Here is a 19617-nt window from a genome sequence, read left to right as displayed (position 1 = left end):
ACCATCCATTAGAATCACATCAAGCCTCTATGCACCTTGTTGATAAGAACCAGTTGACCTTCTTGTGTGTTATTGAGGGGGAAGAGGTGGGAGGTATTGCTGACTGGGAGATCCAAATTGGCACAAAGTGAGGAACTAGTGAACATTTGTTCGTCACTGATAAGGATTTATGGAATCCTGTTGTCATCTTAAGAATCGTGATGATGATGGTGGTCATTACCTTGACCGTCACTCTCATCACTACTGTGGTAGGTCTGAATTGAATAATTGTGCTCATATCATCCAGGCTTTAAGCAGTTTTAATCCACCCTCACTCCTTCTCTGTGTTTCCATATCTTTCATTATGTTAATACAGCTAATGACATGGCTCCTCCATTTTGTTTTATCTTTTTCATCTTGTAGATGTTCTACCTCTGGTAGAGTTTGTCTTAGAGAACGGTCTCAGTGACGAGGAGGCAGTTCAACTGATTCAGATGGAACCACCCAAGAAGAGACAGAGGGATCAATGGAGGGAGCAATCGTCTGGTAACATGCAATCCATGAGACTGGATGACTTTGGAGATGCAGGGGCGGACTTGGAGGAAGATCCATTCACTGCCAGTCTCATGAGTTTTGAGGTACGTTTAGGGATCAAAAGAGATACTTAGAGGATGAAAGCTCGTAGGTATTGCCTCCAAATTTTAGCATGCCATTCAGATAAAACAATTCCAAAGATGTCCAAACAATGCCAAGACATTCCAAGGTCTCAAGGGTCACCATCATCATAGACTTGACTTGTCAGCCGTTTGTTCTAATCTCCTACAGCGCACACCAATTTTTGTGGAAATATTTCAAAAGATGTTTAGACCCTTGGAACTATTCCAAGACATTGAGAGATATTAAATATTATCAATTACTGTCTCAGTGAAGGGGTGTGGTAGCAGGGTGGCAGTAACATGCATGTTAATGGTTGAAGATTAGTGGCCATTGATTGGCATACTAGCATATTTTGTTGGGTTATTACTGATTAGCTAGTTGCGATATTTTCTGGTGTCAGTTGTAATAACTCAATCAGAAATAAAACAGCAAGGTTATTTATGCACAAGTGTAATACATTGCAGGTTGTGTTCACAATTGATGGTTTAATACAAACAAATCTCAACGATCACTATACTCATAGACTTGATATATCAGCCGTTTGTTCTAATCTCCTACAGGACACATCAACATTTGTTCACACAATGCTTGCAATCCTTCAGATTTTACACAACCTTCAGCAAACCCATGGACACAAATTAGTCGACCATTCTTGTTCAGGTGATGATATGCACTAGCAGAAGTGTCAGATTGTAAATAATTTGATTTAAGCCGAATCATATGAAAGGTTTGCACAGAAGAGTCTAATTGGTTATAACATTATACTCCAGTGGTTGTATTTACTTATTTTGGTTCACCTCTTATCGCAGCAAGGAAGTACGGAGTTTGTTCCTGTAGTGGTCAACCGTTCAGTTTTACAGAGTATGGACAGAAGCCAGGTAGTGGTCAAGAAGTGGCCGTCTCCTCTGCGCTACCAATACTATAAGTCTCTACTGGACGACGTTAACGTAACCGTTTGCCCTTCATGTAATCAGGTCAGTACAAACTTGACATAAACCTGTTCAAGATGAAATATATCGTTTAATTTTGTTTTCCTCATACTGCATTATTTCTCAAAGAGACATGTTGGCACTTGTTATGCCATTACCAACAACATATTGATTAACGCAGTATTGGTCCACAAGTTTCCATTTGGCCCAAAAGTAACCAAAAACCATATTATTACCCCATAACAAGATTGGAATTTATTCATTCTCTTAGCTGTTTTTTTTTTTCAGCAAGGGAAGGGTAATCATTGAATAATAATGACTTCAAGTCAATCATCATTCATTTCCACACCCAGACACCTATTCATAAAGTTAAAGACTCTATATAAATAATGAACATGAAATTTTCATAATGTTTGAGTTGGCTAATCAAGACATCCGCTACTTGAAATAAAGTGTTCACAAGGTGTTATGGATTCAACCTCTGTTGAGCAGCTCAAATCATATTTGACCCTAGCTCTGTCGAAAATGCTTTATTTGGTTTGTTTTTTTCCCCTTCTTCAGACCTTTCATGTTGAGGAATACGAATTGCTTGTCCTACAAAACAACCACTGTCCATTCTGCCGGAGAAATCCATCTGAGATCAAGGCGGACTAACCATTCATTGAAACTGGTAGTGTTTATAGTCAAGCTGTAGAGTAGACTGATGGAAGGCAAACTAAATTCATTCATGTGGGTGGGGGGGGAGGAGAGGGAGGGGTAGGGCATTCCTCCCCCAGTCTTATGTAGGACAGCATGCAGGTGTAGCACGGGGGACAATGGTGTCCACTTTGAAACATACTGATCTGATCATTTAATCCTCCCATCCATTCTATCCTTTATTTGAGGCAATATTAACCTGTTATACATATCAATAGACTAACAATTAGATGAATCATCAAATAGTTCAGTCTATAAGATATATTTGCAAACATTATGAACAATCTCAATTGAGAACAAAACCTGAAAAATGATGGTGTTAGTCAATAAGGAGAAAGCTCTTTGTCTTTTCTAAACAAGTCATAAAACAAACCATAGTTTATAAGTGAATCAATTGAAATTTTTATGATCTACCAACTTGATTAGCCAAACTGAGCGGGCTCATTGTATTCTTATGTTCAATGTATTCATTAGGTACCCTAAAGTTAACTTAAAACTTTAGAACTGTTTCAAAAGTCAAGATAGCAATGCTAAAACTTAAATTCTACGTAAAGTCAGTTATTAAGTAATGAATACAGAATTACTTATAATGCAAGTTTGAATTGTGATACTTGGAAGTTGACAGTCACAGTCTAGTTAAAACAATGTCACAGTCTAGTTAACAATGTCACAGTCTAGTTAACAATGTCACAGTCTAGTTAACAATGTCACAGTCTAGTTAACAATGTCACAGTCTAGTTAACAATGTCACAGTCTAGTTAACAATGTCACAGTCTAGTTAACAATGTCACAGTCTAGTTAACAATGTCACAGTCTAGTTAACAATGTCACAGTCTAGTTAACAATGTCACAGTCTAGTTTACAATGTCACAGTCTAGTTAAGAACGTCACAGTCTAGTTAACAATGTCACAGTCTAGTTAACAATGTCACAGTCTAGTTAACAATGTCACAGTCTAGTTAACAATGTCACAGTCTAGTTTACAATGTCACAGTCTAGTTAAGAACGTCACAGTCTAGTTAACAATGTCACAGTCTAGTTAACAATGTCACAGTCTAGTTAACATGTCACAGTCTAGTTAACAATATCACAGTGTTTGACAGACACACCATGGTCTGTGATTCCATAGCTAGTACACACTTAACTCATTTACCGATAGCAGATAATGTGACCTCTGAACCTTCTAAACTATCCACATGTTTTCCATGTTCATCATCACCCGAATGTTAGTTCAAGAATAGATGCATAGCTGGAAGTCACGTTTTAGTCTTTTCCCTCTACTTGGTTATGTGAAAACACCTTCAAACTAGACAGGGACAATCTCATACAAGGACATGTTGTATCCTATTTCTTTGGTTTTATATATATTCCATCTAGACAAATGGAAACCTTGATATCAGTTATGCCAGTGTTAGTGTTATGATACTCAGTAACAGTTGACTAATGATCAACAGATCTGTACTGTTTACACCTTGATATCTGTGACCCCAGATTAGTGTTATGATACTCAGTAACAGTTGACTGAAGATCAACAGATCTGTACTGATTACACCTTGATATCTGTTACCCCAGTTTTAGTGTTATGATACTCAGTAACATTTGACTGAAGATCAGTAGATCTGTACTGATTACACCTTGATATCTGTTACCCCAGGTTTAGTGTTATGATACTCAGTAACAGTTGACTGAAGATCAACAGATCTGTACTGATTATACCTTGATATCAGTTACCCCAGGTTTAGTGTTATGATACTCAGTAACAGTTAACTGAAGATCAACAGATCTGTACTGATTACACCTTGATATCTGTTACCCCAGGATTAGTGTTATGATACTCAGCAACAGTTAACTGAAGATCAGTAGATCTGTACTGATTACACCTTGATATCTGTTACCCCAGGTTTAGTGTTATGATACTCAGCAACAGTTAACTGAAGATCAGTAGATCTGTACTGATTACACCTTGATATCTGTTACCCCAGGTTTAGTGTTATGATACTCAGTAACAGTTAACTGAAGATCAGTAGATCTGTACTGATTACACCTTGATATCTGTTACCCCAGGTTTAGTGTTATGATACTCAGCAACAGTTCACTGAAGATCAGTAGATCTGTACTGATTACACCTTGATATCTGTTACCCCAGGTTTAGTGTTATGATACTCAGCAACAGTTGACTGAAGATCAATAGATCTGTACTGATTACACCTTGATATCAGTTACCCCAGGTTTAGTGTTATGATACTCAGTAACAGTTAACTGAAGATCAGTAGATCTGTACTGATTACACCTTGATATCTGTTACCCCAGGTTTAGTGTTATGATACTCAGTAACAGTTGACTGAAGATCAATAGATATGTACTGATTACACCTTGATATCAGTTACCCCAGGTTTAGTGTTATGATACTCAGTAACATTTGACTAAAGATCAGTAGATCTGTACTGATTACACATTGATATCAGTTATCCCAGTTTTAGTGTTATGATACTCAGTAACAGTTGACTAAAGATCAGTAGATCCGGACTGATTACACCTTGATATCTGTTACCCCAGGTTTAGTGTTATGATACTCAGTAACATTTGACTAAAGATCAGTAGATATGTGCTGATTACACCTTGATATCAGTTACCCCAGGATTAGTGTTATGATACTCAGTAACAGTTGACTGAAGATCAATAGATCTGTGCTGATTACACCTTGATATCAGTTACCCCAGGTATAGTGTTATGATACTCAGTAACAGTTAACTGAAGATCAATAGATATGTACTGATTACACCTTGATATCAGTTACCCCAGGTTTAGTGTTATGATACTCAGTAACAGTTGACTGCAGATCAGTAGATCTGTACTGATTACACCTTGATATCTGTTACCCCAGGTTTAGTGTTATGATACTCAGTAACAGTTGACTGAAGATCAATAGATATGTACTGATTACACCTTGATATCAGTTACCCCAGGTTTAGTGTTATGATACTCAGTAACAGTTGAATGAAGATCAGTAGATCTGTACTGCTTATACCTTGATATATAGACACCTTGATTTAGTTGTGATGATACCAGTAAGTACATATGTGCCTTGTTGATTTAACCCTGATATTATGAATACAAATGATTAGGGAAAGCTTGATTTAAACTTCTTTGATTGTTGTCTTGTTGACAGTATATTTCTCGTTCTTTGAAATTCAGATTGGAAAGGTGTTATTTCATTAATATAGCAAGATCTTGTACATGTAGTTATCAAACTAAATTCCTTCATTTGTCATAAATAATCATCCTAATTAGGATTCTTTTTTCTTTTTTCTTAAATATCAAGTCTAAAAGATTGACACATCGAAGGATGTCCTTCTTGGGGTGTTTGTATAACCTTATACTGCCCCCTTGATAATTGTCAGAATGGAACTGAAGAACCCTTCCCCCCCCCCTTCCCCGAGGCAATGCCTTGTCAATTTGTGGAAACTAACAAGCTTAGTATGTTATCGATGCTTCATGACATTGAAAAACTCAGTATTTATTTTTCTGTTTCTTTCCCCCCCCCCCTCCCCACCCTTATCAAAGTTATGCTTGTCTTACATCGGTTAGATATTCCAGTCCTTATAGGTTATCAGTATTGTAGCCAAATATGCTAGAGTACCAAATTAAAGGCCACTCTTCAGCTTTCAACTCCATTGAAGCAATTTACCTCTGAAAGATATTTGATTGATTTGTAAAACTCTTCTACAATGTCAGATTAAGAGTTTACAGTTATTGACAGTTTGAACCTTTAGGAAATAGAGATGATATTATCAGCAAACATTTAGGGAAAATGCTGATGATTTAGGGACAATGCTGATGCAATCTCTTCTTAGAATTATTTTAAATAATATCAGATAAAGAAGCAGATTTAAGTAGCAGGAAATACAAGAGTGTTATTCATTTGTTAGACCCATTTTACTGCACACCTTGATACACTGAGAGCTTGCTATATATAGACTGCTCTAATTTATTTGGTAGATGTACATATCTGTCAAGGCATATTCTTTCAGTTAATTAGTTTTCATTTTGATCATATATTGTAATTAAATAAACGCTACTGTTTTGGTTGTGCATATAAAATCCATATTTTTTTGTGTCCTTTCTTTCTCAAGTCATCCCTCTATAATTTACTTTATAATTTACTCTCCACTCAGTTTCCTTGGTTGATAGATGTTTTACTTGATGTACCTTCCTTCAGATGCAATATTGACCGAGTTTCTTATACTTATTTTGATCCCATTTTGTCCAAGAGCTGCACTTTGCCTTTTTGACGGGTAGAGAGAGGGGGGGGGGTATGTATAGGGTTACCATATTTCATTGATTGAAGTATGGGACATCACGTGATAGTGCAGTAAGCAGATGTACTAATGTAGTCTAGCCGTATCTCGAATTAGCGATATGAATGTTACAGTTAGTACTCGTTGCAACGAAAGAGAAGCTACTTGGAGAAGCAGCAGTTCCCTTTTGCGACTATGCAGCCCACGTGACCCAGCTTTTCCCGCCAAATCTTCATTGGGCCATCAATCACATTGGCGGGTTGACAACGACGATAGGATATCGATGATGTTACCGAAAAAATGACGTCATACTGAAATATGGTATTAATGTTCATTTTTGCGTCGTTGTTATACTATTTTATGTAGCTGTTGTAAATATTTATGTTGTTGTTGCACATGCACCATTACATCATACCACGTCGTTGTCATTTGAATTCATATAGTCATCAATGTGATAAACATTGTTTTTTGTTTGATTTTGCCCTTTTTGCGTTCCATATAAAGACGGTGGTATTTTTTACAGTCAAAAAGACCTGTAGAAAAATCGGGACCATTTTTTTGTGGAAAAAACCGGACGTACGGGGCTGCGGTTTCACGCATTTTCTTCTTTCCTTCAATGCATTGTCTGCTTTATTGAGTATGACGTTCTAATACTCCTTCACAGTTAAGTGGCGAAGCTGTAAGGGGAGCGGAAGAACACTGTTATGATTCAATTTAATACAGCCCTTTGAATGATAAAGATATTTTTTCTATATTTGTAATTTTAAAGTGCCCATTTGTTACTTAATTGGTTTTTGTTGGAAACTGTCCAAAAAGTGGCATTTGTTTTATCCACTTTGAAAGCAAACATGTTTTATCGAGTTTTGTCGCAGCTATTGCGACATTGATACAACACTTTACCATGAGTTCATTATTTCTTCTCATCACCTCATTCTCACTTGAACAATTATGTTTTTATAGATTATTTCAAAATTTGGAATTGCCGAAATGTTGAGATGTAGCCCCTTCAGTGCTATTACAAAATCGTTGAAAACTAGATTATTCGCCGTGGTTGTTACGTATTTTGCGCGTCTCCTATTTGACGTTAGCGGGTCTAACCCGATAGCGTCCTATGGCTAGATGTATGACTGCAGACTTCTTACACAAAAAAATGATGAAGCCATTTGAACGAGCGCCTGGACACGTTCGTGTACACTTAATGATGAAGCCACTTTGTACGTATGCGTAAGGTCGTCTTGTTCTGCGTACTTTCTTGCGTTGTTTTTTATTCAGCTACCCCGCACGTATTACGCAGATACCGAATGCGCGCGCTTTGCGTCGTAAACAAATATTTCGTGTTTATGACGCCACAAAGGAAATACCAAGACAAGTATTATTAACGTAGCAACAATGTTGATAAATGGTTTAGTTCAATTTGCTTCTGCATCACGAACACACCGTACTTGCTTAAAGCGAATAGTACAGCGATTATTTGACCAGTTTCTGGATCTCTTCACAACTCCACTTCCGGTAAGTCTGTCATCATTTGCCGTTGCTTTTTAATGGATTTACTAAATGGAGAAAGATCATAATATTTGTAACATCAGAAAAGAATCTACGAATCAGTTCTCTACGCGGATGATTCAGAAGACTAAGTAGCTTAGGCTAGCCTCGGTCACCGTCGAAATGGCGTTCCAACGACATCGGCAAACACTTTATGGGAGAGAGGGCGGCAAGCTATTACGTATATTTTCATTTTTGCGAGAAAAAAAAATCATGTAAATAAAGACAAACGCAAAACTTGAAGTGACTAAAAAATAAGATTATTGACACTTATAGGCTATAGGGAAATACTTAAGCATCCTAGATGCTGTCGTGTGGTACTGTAGTTACGTATAGCTGTATGTGTTATAGTTAAATATAAATGAAACGTGTGAAGGATATATAGAGCAAGCGCACCAAACCAAATGATGAACACTGCCCTCACTCAATACACCACGTCCAATACCCTAACATTGGGAATGTGATCGTGATGGTATTATGATTACCTGTGTGGATGATTCTAGCAATATAAGTTGTAACCCAAACTTCTATTACACTACCACCCGTCCCCCCCCCCACCCCTCAAGTAAAACTCATCTACATCCATACGAATACGACGTAACTTTACTATAATATAATATAATATAAAACTTTTTAATTTAAAAACAAATCTTTCTGGAATCTCTTACAGTCGGTTACCACAATGCCATTCGGAAGTCTTTTCAGACGAACATCTGTCTCGTCCCGACCACGTCTAGAGAGGTTAGAATTTAACTTTTATAATGTTTTTATTCTTCAACAATGTGACGAAAGGGACCGGGGAGGGAGAGAAGGTCGGGAAGGGAAGAAACACATATCTGTTTTGTTATTATATTTGCAACGGAAGTGGCTGGTTCCTTTAACAAAAATTCACTTTCTATAACTTTCAAACTGCCTTACCTTCCCTCATAGAAGACATATGTCATTACCACGTGACAATATTTAGAGGAATCAAATTACAACCATTCATTATGATCAATATGTTTAACTTGATGTTTAGTTTTAATTAAAATATATATATCTGCCGAAATCCAAACCGAAGAAAATCTGATTAAATGGACGAAATTTATAAAGAAAATAATTACAGCCGACAATAAGTTTAATACGCAAGTTCACAGGTTCAATTGTTTAGTAGATGAAGCGATTAATAAGGTAGGAAGTGAAATATATATGTATATATTATTTTCATGCTCAAATAAAGAATTCCAACTATTACGTAACACCACCCTTCCCTTTCTTTTTAGTAAATACATTTCATACTCTAAGTTTCGCCCCTACATTCCATCGTAGTATGATAAATCGACATATTATTATAATGATTAAACTATTAATTTCTCACTGTATTTGTTTCGTTTCAGACGTTCGGTTTGGAAGAAGGTATTTTGTACCTTGCCTTGTTGTGGCCGCACATACGCTGATGACGATGGTCTAGCCGGAGAATATATTCCTGCTCATATCCATCCTATTCCTCGTCGTCTTCCATACTATGGCCCGATACAAGAAGACAGTCACGTGACTGTATCAAGCGAGATGAAAAAACCTGCCTCGCGAGTTTTAAGCTTCCCTGGAGAAGATGAAGGCACCCGTGCCGAGCCTTCCACTAAGTCTTCATCACTGATTGATACTATCTTCTCAGGAGAGCCATCGTCCCTTACTACCAACACAAGGGATGAGTCTAAACGGCACCAAACCAAAAACACCCCCGGGGATAAACACCATCGCAATTCCTCTGATCATCATGAGATACTGCCAGCAGCCAACAACTCAGAAAAGGCCACAAAAGTTCAATGCCAATATATCAGTATGTTGTCGATTGACCGCCATGTTGAATGCGGTATCCCATCATCCTCTTCGTTCATCAAAGCAGGATATTTCTTTCCCGGTTGTCAAGGAGATGTAGCCACCACTAATGTAACAGCCACCTCCTTTAAAGGGACTAGCCTTCAGTCCTCATTGACATACCAACATCGCCCAGTGAGTGACGTCAGTAATGACCGTCGTTTTATTAAATCATTCCATCATCAGGAGCTGATAACGACATCAATATCACTCCCTCTTTCACGTCTGTCACGTGACATTCAGGTCTCATCGGCAAACAAACATCGCCTAGTGAGTGACATCACCAACATACCCCATATTGTTGACTGCTTTCAACATCAGATCATAATATCTGCACCGAGATCACATACGCCCTCACGTCAATTATCAGGTGACATGCCTACCCTTCGCCTTTGCCGTGGAGTGTGCTTCCATTCGTCAACTGCTACCGATACTATCAGAAGTAGCAATAGCAACATGGGACATTTCATTTCTTTCAGAGATGTTCGAGTGGTTCAATCTTTTGTGACACCAATGGTTATTATGAATGGCCATGAACGTGCACCATCCGCACCAGCTCAGACAAATGTTGGACTAAGTTGCCAGATACTAAGTTCATCCATCAATCGGCTTACTCGAACGAGGTGCCAATCAGAACCGGCAACGATCTGCTTTGCAAGATTGTCCATCACATTCGGGCGAAAGTGCGTATCTCTCATCGTCGCTGGTACGACAAGGCCCGAGACCAAAGGAAGGTGTTATTCAGCGCCACATCAGCTGGTACACTACCGCCCTCTTGTTACCACAGCCAACTCTGCATGGAAGGTTTCCGCCCTCGAGGAAGCAGCAGGACCGTCGCCCCTTATGTTGTCTGTAGCCAACGCTATCGAATTCGGGACCCATAACACCGTGACCTTAAGATCCAATGTCACGTCTATTAATAATGGTGCCTCATCGTGTATCAATCATCACGTCATCCCACTAATGTGCACACCTGTACAAATGAGTGTGAAACATCAACTATTTGGTACTCACCAAACCGCCCAATGCTTATCATCAAATAGCATTTTTGGTCAGCTCTCAATTTCACATCCAGTGTCCAAAGTGGTTAAGTCACCAGAGCATCATGACATCCTCATGCAATCTATATCTGCCAACCGTCGGGTGTATGACCATCTTCCTGATAATGGATGCAAACTGCCAGCAAACTGGATCTCAAATAACCCCATTCCAGTCGACCATGCCATTCCATCGCAAAACGCAATACCACAATGTAGCATTGCTACTAGTAGGAATTGCAGTCCGAAATACACATTGCAACCTTTCAAACCAACCAATACAACAGTTGTACCTATCGGCAAGAAAATAACCGTGAAAACACCAGGTATATTTGGCAACAATGAAACACAAAATAAACCATTTCATGCGCAGCCTGTCATGCCTGCTTGGAATCTTGCAATAAATTGGATGGGATCTAACCTTTTTCATCAAGGTGCATCAAATGTCGCTATCGTTGGTCAGCCACTAGGACAAAATGTCAACTCGCCGTTGATACCTACCGCAGCAGGAGTAAATCCTGTCGGTGGTTTTCGGTTCAAGACACCTAAATTGACTTCACCAGCTTGGGGAACGCTCGGAGGATCACCGACTACTCCACCACAAAATAACGCACCGAAACTGTCCACCTCATCAAATGCGTTAAAGAATGTACCGCAATATCCTTGGAAGAATCCATTCTTGCAGAACGTTCAAACAGCAATTCCCGCCAAGAAGTCCCTTTCTGGCCACGCGCAGAACATAAATGGAGCCGTCCAGCAACAACCGCTATATGTGAGTACTGCATAAGACATCACATCGTTATATACTGAATGATTGAATCAACTCCTTTATGTAAATACATGTAAACGATAACGCGTCATGATATGTATCTGTTTAAATCATATTCATGACACTTTTTCTGTCAGATAATCCTCCACACAATGATATAATTTGGTGTAATTTGGTTATAGTCTAGGCGTTCTATAACATTACTACATATGGAATTTTATCCGATAGAATAAATAAAATAATAAAACTGAGTAACCTAGTTATAACGTTACAGCTCTGGCAATATAATATCATACGTCATAAACGTATTTTTCTCTCATCCGTTTCTTTTCAGAATCCATTTCAGAATTATACTGCTGGAATTTGGAATACTCAGCAACTTGCTTTGCACAGGTAGGAATCTATATGATACTTACTTGTTAACACAATAATATAAAAATACTAATAATGCTAAATACAAAACATGATTACAAAAAAAAAAGATTCAGAGTAACAATAACGAGAACCACTGCAATAAATATAATATTTAATACCACTTAATATGACTATAGTGATATATTTACTAAAGTGATATTCATAAGCTAATGAAAGTCATGCCACTGCGACAGTCCGTATAGTTCGTGTATAGTTCGTATATAACTGTAATCAATGAAACGTTCACAGGCTGCAACTTGCTTTATAGCTCATCAGGGCTCAATATCATGTTCACAATGAAATGACGGTTCTGATCTGAAAACTTTATCAGTTGCTATGGTTACTGGCCTGTATGAAATTCACGGTACCGATCATAATTTATTTAAATTCTACACAGCCCACCTCCTAAGTCATTAAAGGCCTCTGACTACAATCTCCCTTCTTCTTGTGACGTCATCGCAAAGAGCGACTTGGAAGATATTTGTAACTCGATGCAGATGCCGACGATTCTAGGAAGTGGAAGCTTTGGTGAAGTCAGGTTGATGAGGCAGCTATCTTCAAGACGCTTTTGTGCGGTCAAAGTTCATCACAAAAACCGAGATAAAAAGAGTATTATCAAGGTATACTACGTCAATGTGTTTATATTAATATCATAGAAATGAAACAACATAGAATCTTGTAATTTACCGTATATATTATGTAGTTTAATGGAATTTGATATTAAACGGGTATGCCGCTTTTGATATTAGAAGATATGAAAGAATAATTACCATTTTATTAATCCTTTCTTCTCTGCTCCAATTTTAAATGTGTACAGTCTTTCAACTTCACAACTTATTCCTTCCTCGATCCTCTCCCTCGTTGCTAAGACCCGACTGTGGATTATTACATACTTCATCCTATCAATATTTATCGTTGATTTAATTTGGCAGGATTTGCAGAAAGAAACCTCAATGCTGACATCTCTGAGCCATCTAGACTGCATTCCTAAACTTTTCGGTATTTCCAGAATTGGCAGCGATACCGATGTTCCTGTCCTCGTTCAAGAGTTCCTCGGTGATTCGGTCACCTTTAAATCTACCACGGTAGCTGACGTCATCGACGCCAAGGGCCTGAATGGGCCGAGCTCTTTCAGTGTAGCCATTCAAGTTTGTCGCGCCATTAAGGACATTCATTTCGCAGGAATAATTCACTGTGATTTGAAAACCGATAACATCATGTTCCTGAGAGGTCCATCTGGGGAAGATGGGGACGTAAAGATAAAAATTATTGACTTTGGGAAAGCGGTGAGCAGGACAGGGAGAGCAAAATATGAACACTTCCCAAGAAACGAACATGTTAATATCCGTAAGCAATGCTTCCACATTGCACCAGAGGTTGTATATGGAACCAGGCCATACAGTCTGTATACAGACGTATACGCTTTGGGGAAAGTGCTATCAAACGTGGACGCGTCTCCTGGAAGATTTCTGCGGAAACTTGGATTGAAATGTTTAGCTGAAGACTGGAACGAGAGACCAAATATCCATGACTTGATACGAGGGATTGATACTTATATTAAAGGGAGGCAGGCCAGCTACGCTAGATGGAGGAGTGTAGGGTAGAGGAGAAAGAATATTTATTATATTTATTTATTAATATTTAGTAATTAAAAACATTTACAGCGCCCGGTGCGTCATAAAGTTTCACGTAAATACCTTTTTATAATGTATATAGTGATGAAAATAATGGTAAATGAAATAAAATAGGGAAACCTATATATGAGATGAAGTTTGAAAGAGAAAATAAATTTAAAATTTAAAAATTCAACAAAGATTTCTTTCTTTCGTTTAAATTGAAGTATCGCTAACTAAAAGTATAACAAACGTATAAGCATTGTCATATTTATTTGGCAGATTGTCAAGTTCAGATAATGGTCAGGGTCACATCGCATGTTGTCCAGTTGTCCCTGGGCTTCAATTAAATACAACAATGAACACTGTAAAGTCTAACAACAACAGAGCTAAACATATGGTTGATTTGTTAAACAAAACGCGTAATTATTGAACTAACTAAAAGCAACAAATCCGAAAAACTCAAAGAAAATACTTTTTGTCGTAGCTCTATATATTTTTAAAAATAGAACACATGCAAATAACATGTAAGCATTTCGTAATTTTGAGAAAGCAAAGAATTCATAACAAAGAAGCAAACATGGCATTTATTTTACACCGTACTTGTCGATGCACAGTATACTACAGCGCGACATATCTCTTCTCCTACAACTAACTGGTGTATAATCAATCTCTGATTAAATCATATTAAGTCACTTCTAATAAAAGAACACAGAGGGACAAATAAAGCACTGAAAGTAAGTAATTATAAGAAACATTTCTACGATTATATAGTAACTGGAACAGAGACTTTATCATGTACGGAATACCTGCTATTAGCAATTTGCGGTATTATGAAATATTACCAGGGTTTTTCGACTTTTTCTGGAAATTTCGACGATTGTATATCGAAACTTAAAACTCTTTCTTCAAAAATACGACATTTTATATCAAAAATTTTATGGTTAGCTTTTGATTTCTAATCTCAGAATTTGAACTGTTTAACTTCAAAACGTCTGCCGTATTCTCCAGTATTATGATATGGATATATCGACTTAACTTTTTCCTTGAAATTGCAACAAAATTTTGGAACTCTTTTTGAAATTATAAGGATTAGTGAGTAACGCGATTCATCACCGAAAATAAACACGGGTGCATCATGTTGCCTAGCGACAGTGTCTAGTACTTCCTGTTCGAATGAAAACAATCCCCTTGTATTCTCGTGTACGTACGTACGTGCTACACAGGATAACGTAACAAACCTGTATTCAATTGGACAACGTTCACATAGCAATCAATTTGAAAGTCATGAACTGACGCGCCTTTTAATTTGCAGCACAACCTTAGGCTTATGTAACCATCGCATTTTCTGTGGGTCATCGACGAAGTGAAATTAACATATTAAGGTAGCTGAGAAAACGTTGGTGAAGTGTTGGCCTATTATTAGAAATAAACTCGCCCAATAATATTGTTAGTGACCTAGCATAACTACCGTTGCCTACTTTAGTAATAAGTCTAGGCTAAGTACAGGCCTAACTTTAACTGAGTTAACCTTATGTTGGCTAGGCCAATGTTATTCTATTCTACATTGTGTGGCCTAGTTGGCAAATGTAACGTGTTTGTAGTTGCATCATATTTTGTCATTCTACCACAGTTCTTAGCCAAGTCTGCAGCATGCTATTGGCATTTCTACAACTGAAACGAGACTTTGTAGTATCCTAAGCCAGAGGGATGTTTTAGGCTATCCTAATAATTTAAGCATCAGCCTAAGGCCTATAAGTAACTGTTATTCTGCAGCAAGTAGCATGGACAATGCTAAGTTTGGACACCTACGCCTTAAAACACCCCAAAACTATAACTTCCTTTTATTGACAAATATGTAAGTACTTACTTGCACACAGTTCATTTTGGAGAGAAATAACTCACTGTAGCTTCCTATTTTTTTGTGAAATTGGCTCTTGCTGTAGGTTACATGTAATGGTGAAATTGTGTATTTACTGACTACTGTATACTAAGTTAGGCCGCCTAGTTTGGCGGATTTGGTAGAATAGTTGCTGTGAGTGTGACAGTTAGTTTCCATAGATCAAGCCTCTTATTTGTCCTCTTCTTTTTCTTATGTCAAGTGTGCCCAGTTTATTCCATTTATTTATTAGACATAGAGCAAGGGTTATTTTATAGCAAAAAAAGTTTTTTGTCATTTCAAATTATTTTGAGAACAAAACTTAACATCCCTTACTCATATTTGAATTAAATGAGAAGCCAGCCTAAGGGAGTTTTACACAATTACAATTGTCAGGTGTTTTGTCAAAGGACAAACAACTTTGTTGCTTTTAAGTACCCCTAATAAATACATAAGGCAATCCAACCTAAGAAACTTGATCCGTATCAGCCAGTACCTTCCGCCAAATAAACCTGGCATGGCAGACAGTAACTTCTTTATGTTTTTTAAGGCCTAGGCTAGGCCTACCTTCTTTGTTACGTGTTGCAAATGATACAATTTTTCATTACTGTAAATAATGTACCTTTAGCGTTTCTTGATAATCAGCTTAAGTATTGTCAATGCAACTTGTCAATGTCAGTTGGCTAAAAATGTGAGCAGGGTTCATCCATATAAAGTAATGTCAAGCACAAACAGTGGCACCGTCTACCCCAAACTTCAATTGGTTTCTAACCTGAAGGCCTAAATACTCTTGACACACTTCTTACAAGCATCATTAAGGATGAACATGGAAGCATAGAGAATATCAGACATGATATTTTTGGGATCATCATGTTGCAATACTTTTTAATAACCAGTATACAAAATGCATTGAGGTTTCGATGGCATCATTGCTCCTAGGCTTTTGCATGTACTAACCAGAACTAGCTGTACAATAGAAATAGCCCGAACCACCATTTTGATACAATTACATGTGATTCTCTTACACACGAAATATGAGATCAGTACAAGCTTCCCTTCTTGAGACATTGTGTTTACAAGGTTTGCACAATTTGACCCCTGGGGACCCAAAATGACCTTTGACCTTCTCTAAACCACCTCTGTGGCTAACTGGCTAATTGTGGTTGAGATTTTATTCTTGGAAGCTATTACATTCAGTACATGTTAGTATGTCATTATGATGTCATATTATGTATGTGATTGTTTTATGTATGTAACTTGTCATATCATTAGTACGTCAGTCAGTATTACATAGTTACTTCTGTCGCTATTAAATTCATATCAGTAGGTGGTATATGATGCAGCTACAGTACATGTATCACAGCTAATTTTGTTTGTAAATATTCTTCAACTCACACACAATTCAGTTGAATGTATGATGTTGTTAACTTTCTTATTTTCTTATCATTTACTTGAAGAACCTACCAACACCTACCACTGCTACTGAGAAGCGCAATTCACAATGAGTGCAGCAAGTGTCATCCCAGAACCAAAGTCCATGACCAGAGCCAAGAAATGGTCAGATGAGGTAGAGGAGGCCTACAGGTTCCAGGTAGCTGGATATAAAGGTGAAGCAGAATACATAGCACTCAAAGGACTAGAGGTAATCACCAAGATTTAAAGAAGTCCGAGACAAATTTCATTTTATCTTAGAAGCTCACCTTGTAAGATAAGATAATAAATGTTTGCATACCTGCTGAGCTTGATTTCTTCTTCCTTGTACAGAACAAATGTTATGATAAAAATTTCTACCTTCACAGAAGCATGTATGTTACCTTAAGTTAAGCCAAAATTTTTCCGTTTTCTAAACTTGAAATTCCATTTTGTAAATGTGTCACTTTTTGTGTTTTTGGTTTTTTTGAATATCGTAACCTTTGCATTCATGATTGCATGTGTGTGTGTGCTTTGTGACGCCCAGCTTGTAAACACAATATCTGCAGAAGGGAAGGTCGGATCAATTTCATGGTATGAGAAGTACCATGTTTGAGTACACGAAGCCTATCATTGTTTGAGTTCACCAGGGATCAAATTGTGGAAAACATGTTTTATGCAATATTTCAACAAGGACAGATGTCATAGTTAGTATGTTGATGTTGGCCTCAGGAGCCAATTCTCAAAGGGAACGTATTCAGTCAAACGGGAAGCAGTTCACTTAAAATGGAGTATTAGAGAGTTTTGAGGTTATTGAATAATATAAATTGTCTTTGATGCCTGCCTTCGTTATTCCTTTGAATACGTACCCAAGAATTAAACCGCATGCACAGTCTTGAACAGAAACATCAATACATCTGCCCACACAAGTGTCCAAGTACTGTTTTACTGGAGTTGTTTAGATGGGACAACAATACTTTTGTTTGAATTTTTAGTTGAGTTTTTAAGACACTTGTTAAATTATAGTTTTGCACAGCAGCTGTGTTAGTTTGGAAAAGAATTATGTTCACTCTTCATTCAAATACAGATTAACATGTAATTGTTAGAAACCATGATAAAACTTTTGTTGCTTTCAAAGCTTATGTGAGCAATTCCAGATGCTTCAGCTTGGTCTACAACAATTCCAGAGCTTGTGTACCTAGGACTAGGCTACTGAACATATCTTGTTAATCAGAATGACAAAGTTATTGCAAATTATAAAAAAGTCGTGAGGAACATGCTACTACATATTGTAGCATGAAAATGTTGCACCAGTTCTTGGAATGAAACAAATGTGGCAATTTAATATGGTTTAATGGTTTAGTTAAAAAACAAATGCATCCAGCTGCATTAACCTGTTAGAAAGACTGTTTTCTTGGATCAAGCTTTATAGTTTATATCCAATAAAACAGGGTTACTGATAAGCTGTTTAGCAATAATGTATTACTATGTATGACTATGTATGACTATGTATGATAATGTTTTATTGGCAATGTATTACAGTAGGTCTGTATTCCTCTCCCTGCAGGTCGAGAGATGGCCAGACAGCGGATATATCAAGAAATTGACCAGGAAAGACGGCAACTTTTACTACTACAACAAAGACAGGGAATGCCCGGACAAAGACGTCCATCAAATCAAGATTTACTCGTATAACTAACGGAGCGTAATGAAACTTTACGAGAGACACACCGTTCCAACGTGACGAAAGAGAAGATACGCACATTACATAATAATTATCACTTATCACCTTGAGCAAGTTTGATCCGATCACCGTTGTGTGTATTAAAATCTATTCCATCCACATATATTAGAAATCCTGAAACAATGGAGAGTAAACTCATCTTTCACACTTGGGCTTATTATTGACATTTAGTACTACTTGTTTTACAAGTCCTTTGTTCTTCTTCTTCTTTCATTTTTCATTGTTTCTCCTTTTCCTTTTGTTTTGCATAGTATTCTGATTTTGTTTGGCAAAAGTTAATAATGCCCTCTCAGGCTTTGTCTAGATTTCAAGTTAATATTAATGTCAACAAGTTTATGTGCTATCTACAGTAAGAAGGACATTGAGTGAGAGAGACTTATATTTTGTTTAACTTTTATCTGTTAACTGGGAAGGGAAAAGATCTTTGAAATTATGTTCTTGATGAAATGCAAAAACCAAAACTATTAAATTAATGCAACCAAAAAAAAACAAGAACGAAGAAAAATGTCTATTTGAAGGAGCACTGGTAATGAAAGATGAAAAGTTTAGTTTTATTATACTTAATTATTACAAATACATTTGCTGGTCAATCACACTTATTGCAGTCATTTTAAGTACAGTATCTGGCCCACATCTGGTACCATTGATGAACTTATGAAGAATTTACAAAATGTTTTATTTGAACTCAATACCCAACCCCCCCCCCCCCGCCCACGCCTGCATTGGCTCTCTGTTCTACCTTCTGATAAAGTTATCTCAGTAGTCACAAACAGACTAAACCACTATCGTAGCTG

General features: G+C 37.3%; 3 protein-coding genes across 5 annotated transcripts in view; all 3 read left to right on the top strand.

The window, feature by feature from the left end:
- The window catches only part of LOC139961025 (intraflagellar transport protein 122 homolog), a 33037-nt gene extending 26016 nt beyond the window's left edge, over window positions 1-7021 (top strand). For all 3 annotated transcript variants that reach the window (XM_071959830.1, XM_071959831.1, XM_071959832.1), the window contains 3 exons: window positions 403-617; window positions 1446-1610; window positions 2127-7021. In XM_071959830.1, coding sequence (XP_071815931.1) covers window positions 403-617; window positions 1446-1610; window positions 2127-2219 — 473 coding nt within the window. In that variant the 3' untranslated portion in view covers window positions 2220-7021. The remainder of the gene's footprint in view (window positions 1-402; window positions 618-1445; window positions 1611-2126) is intronic.
- Window positions 7022-7978: 957 nt separating this feature from the next.
- On the top strand, window positions 7979-13920 carry LOC139961027 (uncharacterized). Its single transcript, XM_071959838.1, has 6 exons — window positions 7979-8067; window positions 8771-8841; window positions 9477-11766; window positions 12098-12156; window positions 12575-12797; window positions 13110-13920. Exons 2-6 carry the CDS (start codon window positions 8783-8785, stop codon window positions 13779-13781), a joined length of 3303 nt encoding a protein of 1100 aa, XP_071815939.1. The 5' UTR covers window positions 7979-8067; window positions 8771-8782; the 3' UTR covers window positions 13782-13920.
- A 1095-nt stretch (window positions 13921-15015) lies between these two features.
- On the top strand, window positions 15016-19318 carry LOC139961816 (meiosis expressed gene 1 protein homolog). Its single transcript, XM_071961360.1, has 3 exons — window positions 15016-15175; window positions 17127-17311; window positions 18647-19318. The coding sequence occupies exons 2-3, from the start codon at window positions 17171-17173 to the stop codon at window positions 18776-18778; spliced, it is 273 nt and encodes a 90-aa protein (XP_071817461.1). The 5' UTR covers window positions 15016-15175; window positions 17127-17170; the 3' UTR covers window positions 18779-19318.
- The last annotated feature ends 299 nt before the right edge of the window (window positions 19319-19617 follow it).

This window comes from Apostichopus japonicus, chromosome 20 (genome assembly GCF_037975245.1).
Source record: "Apostichopus japonicus isolate 1M-3 chromosome 20, ASM3797524v1, whole genome shotgun sequence".
Taxonomy (NCBI): domain Eukaryota; kingdom Metazoa; phylum Echinodermata; class Holothuroidea; order Aspidochirotida; family Stichopodidae; genus Apostichopus; species Apostichopus japonicus.
This window is presented reverse-complemented; position numbering and strand designations above follow the sequence as displayed.